Raw genomic sequence first — 13,108 nt, forward strand, 5'->3', positions numbered from 1 at the left:
TCACTTTGAAAGCTTTTTCTCCTTTTCCTTTGCTTTCTCTGTCTTCATTTCCTGACTTCTGATCATTGATGACATGGCTGAAAATAGCAACCAGAATGGATTATCTGAACACCAACTTACGTTAAAATGATTGAGGCCTCAGGTGCAGACCCTGAATCACAGAATCACAGAATGGTAGGGGTTGGAAGGGACCTCTGTGGGTCATCTAGTCCAACCCCCCTGCCGAAGCAGGGTCACCTACAGCAGGCTGTAGAGGACCTTGTCCAGGCGGGTCTTGAATATCTCCAGAGAAGGAGACTCCACAACCTCCCTGGGCAGCCTGTTCCAGTGCTCCGTCACCCTCAGAGGGAAGAAGTTCTTCCTCATGTTCAGACGGAACTTCCCATGCTTCAGTTTGTGCCCATTGCCCCTTGTCCTGTCGCTGGGTACTACTGAAAAGAGCTTGGCCCCATCCTCCTGACACCCACCCTTCAGATATCTGTATATATTAGGTCCCCTCGCAGCCTTCTCTTCTTCAGGCTGAACAAGCCCAGCTCCCTCAGCCTCTCCTCGTAGGAGAGATGTTCCAGTCCCCTCACCATCCTTGTAGCCCTCCGCTGGACTCTCTCCAGTAGCTCTTCATCTTTCTTGAACTGGGGAAGTTTTGTAGTATCTTCCCACACATTACACTGTGCTAATCAAGCCCTTACAAATGCAACTTTAGTTTGCAGTTCTTTATATGCAGAGCCTTAACAGAAAAGATAAACCTAGTTAGAAACAGGCACCACCTCATCTGCTTTGTGAAGCCAAAGCACCAAATGCTGGCATAATGGTGAAAGTTCAACAAGGCCAAATGCAAGGTCCTGCACATGGGCTGGGGCAACCCCAAGCACAAATACAGGCTGGGTAGAGAATGGATTGAGAGCAGCCCTGAGGAGAAGGACTTGGGGGTGCTGGTTGTTAAGAAACTCAACATGACCCAGCAATGTGTGCTCGCAGCCCAGAAGGCCAACCGTATCCTGGGCTGCATCAAAAGAAGCGTTGCCAGCAGGTCGGGGGAGGGGATTCTGCCCCTCTACTCTGCTCTGATGAGACCCCACTTGGAGTCCTGCGTCCAGCTCTGGAGCCCCCAGCACAAGAAGGACATGGACCTGTTGAAGCGGGTCCAGAGGAGGCCACAAAAATGATCAGAGGGCTGGAACACTTCTATGAAGAAAGCCTAAAGGAGCTGGGGCTGTTCAGCCTGGAGAAGAAAAGGCTTCGGGGAGACCTTAGAGCAGCCTTCCAGTACCTGAAGGGGGCCTACAAGAAAGCTGGAGAGCTACTTTTTATAAGGGCATGTAGTGATAGGACAAGGGGTAAGGGCTTCAAGTTGAAAGAGGGCAGATTCAGATTAGATGTAAGGAAGAAATTCTTTACTTTGAGGGTGGTGAGGCACTGGCACAAGCTTCCCAGCGAAGCTGTAGATGCCTCCTCCCTGGCAGTGTTCCAGGCCAGGTTGGATGGGGCTTTGAGCAACCTGGTCTAGTGGAAGGTGTCCCTGACAATGGCAGGGGGGTTGGAACTAGATGATCTTTAAGGTCCCTTCCAACCCAAACCATTCTATGAAATTGTATGTATTTCAGAATCTCTCTTATGGGATGGTGTGAAATTAATACCTTTGGTTCAGCACTCATGGAAATGGGTTTACTTAGGTGTACATAAAAGGCCTTCCCCCACACTCTTTTATATAGTAACTCTTGATACATTACAGATGTGAATACATATTTTTATGTGGATACAGAAACCAGGCAAACTGAAGATGTTAATGGATGACAAAGAATAAAAATGGGAACACTTACCTTATGCTTTACATAAATAATTTGATTATTTTTATCTAATCAGGTCACTTGTATGTCCCTGACATTGTGCACTGTATGATGTGGGGAAATACTATTTTCCCAGATCTATGCAGTGAGACTTAAAGGGGCAAAGGGGAAGCAACTAGAATGCACAATAAGAAGTGCAGAGAAAAGAAATTCCATCTCACTTGACATCCTGCCATCATAGGAGTTCATGAGCATTTTACCACTAACTTCAAAGGGAGCAAGACAAGAACCTAAAAAGGTCTCTATCGTCACTGTGGTCATCTCAGATTTAAAAAAAAAAAAGTTGAGGAGGAAATGACATGCTTCTGAGGCCACTGCTGGGAATATATGTTTTTGGAGACTACTGCCGTCAGAATATCTTTCGGTTTCTATGAGTCATCAGCTTGTTAAAAATTTCATGTAATTGGACATGACAGCACACGAGGGCACCCCTGACCAGCTGCCATGTTTGAAATGTTAAGGATCTTGATGCTTATTAGAGTTAAGGGGCTGAGCAACAGTGCATTGTGGAGTTAATCTAATTACTCTCCTAGGAGCAGGATAATGTAAGAAGTGGGTACTGCTGGTAAAACAGGCACATCTAAACTGACCTCAAGCAAAACCACAGGTAGTGCTTTGGCAGGTAACAAGAACACTTTCTGGAGAGTGTGGGTGTTTTACACAAAACAGGAATATTTTTGGTAATACTGGCACCTTGGTTTTTTATCTGTGATGATTCCACCAGGTTTTGCAGGCTTTCCATCTTGTTCTGTAGCTTCCTAGATGTATTCTCACTAGTTTCCATGGGCTGAGAAGCTAGTGGGAAAATTATTCATCAATATGTTATCACAGATTTTAAAAAAAAAAAGGTAACTATGAATTATTTAAACATTCCATCTAAAGTAAAGTTCTTAGAAAATAAAATTTCAAACAATAAACCTTCCAGTAGCAAAGAAAATGAGTAAGAAGACAAGGTTATTAACAGAAATTTATACTTAGCGGTATTTCTGTTTAAGTGAAAATACAACCACATTTCTACTTTGGTACAGAAAAATGTAACTTACTAAAGCCAGGAACAAAACCAGAAATTCCAAGTCTTTGAAGATCCAGACCAGTGCAGATTTCAACAGGCACTGTGCCTGTCTGACTGAACACTAACACCCACAGACTGATGTGGTCATGCCAGTACTTCATGAACAACTACTGTCTCGCACCCTGGAGTCTCTTCTGCCTAGAATTTGGACTGTTTCAGTTCTGCTATGGTCGTCACTTCTCAAATAAAAAGAGGCGAAAAAAAAAAAAGAGCCAGAGATGGAGGTAACTGGATGACCATATTAACAAACAAAACAAAAAAAACCCAAAACACAACAAAAAAACAGTGATGCCACTTATCTTTCTCTTTGAACGGAGCAATGACTGGCAATTGACTAAAGGTTACAGTTGTGACCTGCTAGATCTCTTGTTGTCTACATGGAAACAAATTGGGGTTTATGCCAAATTGCAGAGAGATCCACACCACAAAGCCTGCGTGTTTCCTAAAAGACATGCAATCCAGAACCGAGGCTCATTGTGGAGACGGCTGTGTTGCTCTACAGGTACAGAAATTTGCATGTACTCACTCACATAACCAGTTCAGCGCTTTGATGGGGAAATGCCCCGCACCTTTGCCCTCTGCTTATGAACAGGCACTTCTTAGTTGTTAAACATGCATTAAAAATACAGATTAGCTAACAAATATGCACTTCATCTTTGCACAGTCAGACAGCTGGGGGAAGCAAAGGTCAATGAGAAACAATGTTAATGTTCTAGTCGGGATGACTTCTCAGCCCAGTGTTTTAGATACCACCCTGCACAAATAGAAGATCCTGATGTTTCTAAAATGCAAAAGATAAAGTGACTGAGGAGAAGTCTCTGTTAATAAAATAACAACACAATACAGATATGCTACTATTTGAAAATTTAGTTGCTTACCTGTTTTTCCTATTGCATCTATTCATTTTCGGCTCCTCCTGCCACTTAAATGTAATAAAGCACTCCTGACAGCCTGGCTCACTGGCAAGTAATTAATAGACTACCTTGAAAATATTCATCATCCTCACACATATTTTGTGACACAGGAAAGCTTGTTTTTATCACTTAAGAGCTACACAGACACAGCCTTACGTCAGTATTTCCAGTAAACCCCAGAACTTTTCTAACTGTTAGAACTACAGGAACTACAAAAACTATTACAATTATTAATATTAGGCAACTGTGTTGCCTGTTACAGCAAATATTGATGTTAAGCATCACTACAGCCTATGTACCTGAATAAAACAATTTACCAGTTCTTAAATTTAGTGGTGTGTGGAATTTATCTGCTTTTCTCTTTGTATAATACATTAATTAGCTGCTACATTTTACTAGCAACTGATATATCACAGAAAAAGCCTTCTACTTGAACAGAACTGTGACAGGGCGAAGGCAGTCTGATGTAAGTGAGAACAGGTCACTTTTAGGTAAGTGGGCCACAACCACTAAAGCAGTGCCTTAAAATGAACCATCAGTAAATTATGTTTCAATAAATTTGCATACTGTAATTGCACTTGCTGGAACCACAAATGGAAGATCAATGCTGTGTCAGCTCTGTACACTTGAAAACCACTAGTGGTTACATTCACCAAGATGAATGGATTCTGTAAGTGACGTCTTACAAAGATACATAGAAAAACAAATGCAGTAAGAAGTACAGGTACTGCAATCATAAACTGTATTCTGAATGACAGCCGGACTCCACTGGTTTCTACAGAATTGCTTAACAGCTGAATTTAACCTGCAGTTTGTAACTCATGCTCTGTACTGGCTGGGAAGAGACCCAGCCAAGCTCTTTGGATCAGTAAATGGGACCAGACTTACTTATCCAGGGGACTGTGGCTGCACCCTCTGGAGAGCCAACCTTCCTTGCAGATGGTCTGTGCTCTGGTGAGGCGCTGGGGCCAGGTGCAGGGTCATCAGGTGGAGCAGTTAACAGTAAGTGTACTGGAGACCTTTCTCTGTATCTCTCCTCCTGAGAGACCTTCTTGGGGGAGGATGTATAACGAGGAGCTGCTGAGAAGATGGATATACCTCCTAGGACATATCCAAGCAAAGAGCAGTGAGAACACACCTGAAGAGAAACCCCCATATTAGCTTTGATGCTATCTCTCTAACAGTTACAGGATTGAGTCCCCTTCGTTGCACTCTTTCATGCTTTCCATTCCTTATTAGTAGCCAAGGTAGCAGGAGACTATAGCCTCTTTTGCAAAACATGCCCGTTTCTGTTAAAGTGATTGTCATGTCATGAATGGCTGGTAAACCTGCCTAGGAGAAAGTAGGGCCTGCTTTTTTCTGCGGCCTGATCACTTCATGTTTACTTCCAAAATAGTTGCTAGCAACCCAAGACTCCCCATACCTTACTGCTGACTTAGATCTCAGTATTTAGGTATCAGAAGCAGAAAAAACAATGTTGCTTACACAGGTCTGCCATTTCCCTCCTTTCCAATAACTCACTAATACGCTTTGAATTCCTGGCAGAAAAAGAGTCATAAGGAAAAGAGACAAGATAGGCATAGAAATATGCAATTGACTGATGATGTAACATGTTTTCATACATATGACACACACAGTGTGTGTGAGAAAAAAAAAAAAGGTTGCATGCAACTAATGAGGGGAAGATTTACTACAATTCTTCTCTTTTTCTTCCCATAGTCTGTTTCTTTACTCCTAACGCCCCTCCTGAGACGTCTTGAAAATAATGGGGGAGGTTTCTAACAAACTTGCCTTGTTCAACTACTTCTTGAGTCTTCTATGTAAAAAACGCTACTTGCAGCTATTCTGGAAGCTAGGAAAAACCCCTGGATGTTGCACTAGGCTTGCTAGAAGGCTGACAGTAACTACCCACAAGATTTTCTTTAATACTCAGAAATATAAAAAGAGGACCCATAGCAGTTACTCCTCAGGACAAGGTGAGGAGTTCAAGCCTACCTCTGAAGCACAGCGGCTTGCATACTAATAGAGAACAATTAAATGTATCAGTGTCTGCAGGCAATTTTCACAGCAAATTCACAGAGTGGACAATCTATGGGCAAGAAAACAGAAGGCGGCTAAGACTGGTACCTTCAAACCCTGATGCTCAAAGCCACATCCTTGTATTTCTGTTTAGGTTACTAAACTCATGTCACCACGTTTTAAAATGTACTGACCATCCAGTACTTGAAAGGAAATCAATGGAATTTGCAATGACCTGATTCCTCTCAAAAGCTTGAGAATATTACCCATGCTAATTACACAAGACTATTGCTATGCATGAATAACTACCGCGGAAGATATCCATTTTAAGTGTGCTGGTATCAGCCTCCATGGAGCTGGTTTGCAGCAAGATACAGATTTTGCAGTAAGTGCAATAGAGTCTTTGTAATAGCACCTGCTAAGAGGTATTTCAGTAAATAACCTAAGAAAAAATACTGTATTTGGACTACATTTTCTATAATATTCTGTAATGTTTCAGTTTGACATTGATATGGCACATTCATCCTCAAATGCGGCCAGTGAAAACTTACCAAGGGATGTAAAGGGCACGGTAAGATCTTGGGACAGAAGATCTGCAGTATGTAAGCGTGAAGGATCCCTGCAAGAGAAACGATGGCAAAACTTGCATTCTGGAAGTATTATGCTAAGTTTTGGTAATGTTAGCTAGCCTCCACAGTGAGAATGTGAAGCTCCCATATGTAATCTCCAGATCTTATACATGTAAATTAAAAGCAAACAATGTAAATAAGTTCCAGAGCTCTTTCTTAGAGGTATGAAAGTAACATCACAGCTTTGTTTTGTAACTCCCAGGAAGCTTTTAGCATTATGAATAAAACAATACAAACAAGCTCAGAGCTGATGCTGTATTAAAAAAGCCTTAGAAATTGAATCTCAAATGATTACTTTAAGAAGCAGGTTACTCAGCTAAGCGAAAGCACTACTCACCATCCAAAAGTATCCTTTTCCACGATGCTTTCAGTAGTACAGTCTCTAGCTGCAGTCTCCCTGCATGGAAAAACATATTGCTGTCAAAATCACAGCAAAAGCCATACCAATAGGATTGCTACATATGACATTTTTACAAAATAAACCCGTGTTTTAAGCAGAGTGCAATGGCAGCCACAATTTAATAGTGAAGAAAAGGCACTGTATAATTTTTATATGCATTCACTAAAAAAAGTCTATTAGAGTTGGAGTGAATTTAGACTACTGAAGTAATGGATATCTTTGGGAAATAAAGACTAGATTCATTATGAATATCGGGTAGTCATAAAGAAGGAAAAAAGACAATAAACTTCTGCTTTAAAAAACTAATGCATTGCAATCTTCCTTCTGGTTACTCACACAACAGTGCTTCTATTTAGCTTCTTCAGACCAGCTTCTGGTTGTTACATGCCTTTTACCCATGTTTCACCTAATAGCATCAGATCACAGAATCACAGAATGGCAGGGGCTGGAAGGGACCTCTGTGGATCACCTAGTCCAACCCCCCTGCCAAAGCAGAGTCACCTACAGCAGGCTGCACAGGGCTGCATCCAAGCAGGTTTTGAATATCTCCAGAGAAGGAGACTCCACAGCCTCTCTGGACAGCCTGTTCCAGGGCTCCGTCACCCTCAGAGTGAAGAAGTTCTTCCTCATGTTCAGACGGAACTTCCTGTGCTTCAGTTTGTGCCCGTTGCCCCTTGTCCTGTCTCTGGGCACCACTGAAAAGAGTCTGGTTCCATCCTCTTGACACCCACTCCTGAAGATATTTATAGGCATTTATAAGGTCCCCTTTCGGCCTTCTCCAGGCTAAACAAGCCCAGCTCCCTCAGCCTTTCCTCGTAAGGGAGATGCTCCCATCCCCTGTCAGATCCCTACCTATGATCAGATCACGATCAGATGACTACCATAACATAAATTCTTGCCTTTTCCAGGTTTGGACCTATGTCTTTTCTCTGGCACTGTAAATTCTTGGACTCCAGTGGTATTTGATGAGAGAATGGAAATGAATCACTGATTAATTTCCAAAAAAAAAGGCTAGACTAATTTTGAGCATTGAGAGACACCTGGAAGAGTTCCAGAGAAGTAGAATCTTCCTGAATTTAATGTTGACCTTTTGTAGAAATGCTCCTTTTCCACCAGCAGCTCTGCTATTGTACCTGTATCTACACAAAACTACACTGCTAAGCATGCTTGAAGTATACAAAGTGCTAGCTTGCTTCATTGTGCAAAATAGTCTCACTCTATGTCAAGCTTTCTGTGACAATCTCAGCTTTGGAACAGACAAAGAAAAAATAAATCAAGTAAGGTTTTATAGCAAATGGCACTTGCCATTTGCCACCTTGTATTCTGGTAACTCTGGATACAGCACAACTTTTAACTAAGGCACTGGGAACAAAAGGAAAACAAGTAGTAATTGAGCTTCATCTCTGTTTTCACAGGAGGCAATCAACAAAATCTTAGCTCTGCTTAAGCAATGTAGAAGCGTCTTGTTCCAGCTTTCCATATACCAGTTGTGCATCTTTTGCTAAAGGTCCTCTATTTAATTTTAAAAGTATCTATTTAAAAGGAAATTCATTAACTTCTACAGATTTCAGCAATGTCCTCTGGATGTCATTACCACATTTTTCTTTACAGAAAATGCCGAGGTGATGAATGCCTTTTTGGTAATCCTCCTCGCTTGTTTAACACCAGTTCTGTGGTACATAGAAACACAAGCCTGGTCAATGAATCTTATATACTGCTACTTCATTGAGCTATCTCAGAATTTTGATCTACAAGAAACTTCTAGTCTTTACTAGAACATAAACAATTATTTTCTTCCCAATTTTTAAATCCATTAAGTACTCTACTTTTATTTCTCAAGATATAGTCTGAATCATCCTACTGTATTCACTCAATCAACATCTGTATCTGTGTTGTCAGTGATCTTTTCAGAAAGGTGATTTCTCACCGCTTGCAAGGTTCTGACTGCAGGCTGAAGAGAGCAGCGCATCCTCTACTCGCACCATCTCTGTGTAGAAGGATGTAGAAAGACAACACCAGAATTAGCACTACCAACTCCACTGAGATAGTCGCATACTTTGACAGACAGCTTTGCATACTGAGGGATGATCAGGTGCAGGATTCTCCCACCCTCATTTCTGCTCTGTAGGAGAACACTGTTGCAAGGGAGTCAAATTCTCATTAAGTCCACATGGTCTGAACCACAAAAGGTTGCAACTGTATGTCGAAAAGAACAGTTTCTCCCACTGCCACCATAAATGGGGAACATAGGCAATAATCATACAGTACAGGCTGGCAAAGCACAGTTGTCGTGCCTCCAAAGGACTCTATTTATGATAGGCAAAGTCAAGGTGGGAAGAGGTAGTATATTTACTACTTAAAAAAATCCGACAGACAGACCAACTTCTGTGCATGAATTCTTTTTCCAGTTGTGAAATAGAAGCTTCTATATTTAAACTGTCAAAAATTTGCATGTTAGTAACAGGCAGATCTTTTATTCAGTAAAAATAGCTGGGAAAAGTAGAAAACCCCAGAATACATAGGATATTGGGACTGATGTGATGTTGTTCAACTATTATATATTATAGGAGGAGTGCCATGGTTTAAATAAATTTGATCTTAATCAAAGTCCAGGAATTATATTTCCCTTTTTGAAGTATCCTTATGTTCTGGATTAGAAATATCAGAATTTGTGCTGTATTGATTTTTCAAATTCTTGTACGACTGTCATCATCATTTGTTTCATAAAAAAATAATTGCCTGCTTCAACAATGAAAGAAGGGATATTTACATAAGGCGGAAAAAGAACAAAGAAGTTCTAAATTAATATAAAAGCAGAAACTCCAGGAAGCAACCAATAAAGGCAAATGGTATAGTCACCTTCTATTTGCCTACACCTAAAGCATCTGAGGAACCTGGCAAACAACAGAAGGTTTGGAAGTTTTCAGATTATCTCAACCTTACTTATACACCCAACTTTCTTGAAAAATGCATCCTGTACTGCTCCTGAAGCACATGAATGGCCAGATCCTAGTTTTAGAAAGCAATACAAGTATGCAGCATACAACAGAAATAACAGTATATTACTCTTACACTGTATTCCTCATGCTTGCTAAAGGTGATTTTCTCCCACCATTGCTGTCATCCTTGCAAATATCCACAGAGGGAATGGCATTGTCTGAGCTTGTTAATTCTTGAAGAATCCTCTTTAGATCTTGCAGTGGTTCTTCCTTCAAAATGCCTGGCTTAGAAAGCATCTGAAATGAAATAATTCAGTTACAAAGTATTTATAAAGGCACTCTTTTTCAATTCTTACCTATACTCATGCAAAGTCATATGGCTTTCCCCCCTCTGCTCTTGCCTTACCAGTTAGAAAAAGGGCAAAATTTTTGTAATTTCAGTTAAGAAGTGGTGGAGGTGAGATCATAATTATTTGAAGTCTGTCCAAATACTCTCAAAATATGATTGCACTCTTATCTGAAAAGTTATCTGACAAAAATGTGTAAAGCAACTAAGTATGATTGAGGAAGAACATGGCTAACATCTGTGTTTTGAATAAATGTCGCAAAAAGGTTATGACTACCATTTCACAGTCAAAAACATTAAAATAAGGCTTTAATTATGAAAGCTTCCCCTCCATCCAATACAAGCATTACCTTTTTCAGTACTCAGTACTCAATCATCTTTGCTTATGTGACAACTCTGGTTTTTTAACCTGCAATCCCAGGTATTACTGTACAGTACACAAACAAAGCTCTGAAGACAGAAATACTAGAATATCAGGGTGTTTTCTAGGCACTCATTTCTGCACAGCTGCGTTGTCTGCAAATATAAACCACTTTATTGCCACAGCCATACTCTGAGATGAACTGCAATATTATTCTCATTTTACTGATCAGGACTTGAGGCCAAGGCCTGGTTCAGATAACTAGTCTTTCTGTGAAGAACTGGATTTTTCAGACTACTCAGAACTTCACATGCTCAAAGCACTGCTCCCACTTACGCTTGATCTGTGGATGAAACTGGCTAGAAACATTTTGCTAACATGTTTTCATCGAAAAAAGAGTCATTTCCAATGGGAACACACTAGTTTCAGCAGAGTTGATACAGAGAACAAACCCTCAGCTTCATAATGGGTCCATGTGACACTGAGTCAGACCAAACCCTTCTTCCCCATGTTCCGGCTAAGAAACCAGACTGTTGACCAGGTAGGGTCTCCATCTCAACTGCTGGAGCTGCTTCATTTTGTACAGTAACTAATAATGCAGGAATCAAGAAGATTCAAGCAGACCTTGAATCAAGTTCTCCTACAACCTGCTAGGTTGTCACCATGCCATTACATTAAAAATTGGTCCTTTTTTCTTCTCTTTTCTTGAAGTATACATTGATTAACTCAAAGAAAACAGAATGGGAGTGCCTGATGCTGCAGGGATTTCAAAGAACTATCCTTTGTTCCTTAATGTAAATGTTTGTCACCACATTAGAAAGTAAAACAGAAAATATAATTGAAAAATATCTGCAGTAACTTGTACTGTCCTACAGATTCTGAGGTAAAAATTGATGAAAAGATCTCAACCAATTTCTGTGGCAGATGCATCAGGTCCCTTTTGGAGAATTATACAAAATCTATACAGAAATACCAAAAGATTTTTTTTCTGCAAGAGAGATTATAGAGTTGATCTTTTCTGTAAAGAAAAATTAACAAAACACTAGCATCTAATTTAAATCTAAATGTAAATTACGAAAACAAAAGGAAGGAAGGGCAACAATTTGTCTTTTAGGATAAAATTGGTCAAAATCAGTGGAGGACAGCTTAGAGAAAGATTTAAGTATTAAAAGCTACTACACATCAATCAGATGATGAAATTTATCAGGAACTATGTACAAGTCTATTCACTGTCAAATATAAGTGATTTACAGCAAGTAAAGTACTAGCAAAAAAAAAAAAGTGAAAACCAAACTGCTTACAGGTTAGTACCTTCAATTTTAATAGTTTATAAATATTATTGGTGATAGAGGTAAAATAAACTCCTATTAAAATCTACAGAATTTTTTATTGTCTTCTCGGTTTTTACATGTATTTCACAAACATAAATAAAGAAAATCTGAAAGGCCATAATGTGTGAGAAGCTCCTGAAAATTATTTCACCTGTGGTGATAAGAATTCACTCTTTGATATTACTAAACAAGATGCTCTCCCATTTAGAAATTCCATGTTATTTTTAATCTTTGGAACATCCCCGTTTTCTGGGCAGCTTCCCATTTTGAGGCAGGTACTCACATGAGGGGCACAGCCAGCCAAGTTCAGGGAAGGTGACATGACAGCAGAGTGCAGGTGGGAAAGAGGCACTATGTGCCGCAGCTTGCCTGAAGCAGAAGCTGACGAGTAGCCTGGGCCCTGCAGCTCCTGCAGAAAAACAGCCAAGCAGAATAAGCAACTATAGCTATGCAGAATAAACAAGTATATACACCATGGCCTCTGTAACAGGTCATCTCTTTCAGTCAAATCTTTTATAACATACAGCACTCAACTCTCAAAACACTTTCTAATATTTATTAGCTGTTCTAAGGCATAACCCTTTTAGTGACTGAACTGGGTGCAAGAGTAGCAGTTTCATTTATTTTCAGAATTTTAACATATGCTCTGGAACCATTCAGTGGAGGACATCTCAGGGCCACCACAAAACTAAGCAGTCCCATAGTTCTCATACTTTTTTCCCTTTTCTTTTCTTTCACTGGAATACAAGATTCCTCATCTTTGCCGTTGTTCATATGAAGTACTTTTTGTATTGCTTATGTAGATTTGTAGTTTGGATACAGCGTTTTGTTTCTCACTCAAAACTGGCAGCTGGGATAGGTCACTAAAATTAATGATAATTTCTTATGGTAACTACTGTTCCAGGTGTACCATTCATTTACAGTAGTAGTTTCATTGCAGCCTTAATAGCCTATGGTTATAAATAAGGCAAAGGTAAATAATATCCTCTATTAAACTCATTAGTAAAGATAGAGATTGGACTAATTCTATTGGGCAACAAAAATTCTGGGCTCTATAATAAAGATACTGGCTTTACATCACTGCATGACCTTCCCTATACCCTATCTTTCACTAATGCTATATAGCTCCACAGATGTCAATTAGATGTCTTCCTTCTTCTGTCCCAGATGCCTCATGACCGTATTTCCTTTCCCCTTGCTAACATCTCTACTTTGCTTCTTAAAATTTTGTTTTGTTTTGTTTTTTTGTG

At 40.0% G+C, this 13,108-nt stretch overlaps 1 protein-coding gene across 1 annotated transcript in view; it reads right to left on the bottom strand.

Annotated features, from left to right (window-relative positions):
• CCDC158 (coiled-coil domain containing 158) overlaps positions 1–13,108 on the bottom strand; it is a 35,644-nt gene continuing 22,536 nt past the window's right edge. Inside the window, 6 exon segments of the mRNA XM_075422088.1 lie at positions 1–77; positions 2,541–2,642; positions 4,722–4,934; positions 6,404–6,471; positions 9,954–10,117; positions 12,142–12,267. Coding sequence (XP_075278203.1) covers positions 1–77; positions 2,541–2,642; positions 4,722–4,934; positions 6,404–6,471; positions 9,954–10,117; positions 12,142–12,267 — 750 coding nt within the window.

This window comes from Opisthocomus hoazin, chromosome 5 (genome assembly GCF_030867145.1).
Source record: "Opisthocomus hoazin isolate bOpiHoa1 chromosome 5, bOpiHoa1.hap1, whole genome shotgun sequence".
Lineage (NCBI taxonomy): Eukaryota > Metazoa > Chordata > Aves > Opisthocomiformes > Opisthocomidae > Opisthocomus > Opisthocomus hoazin.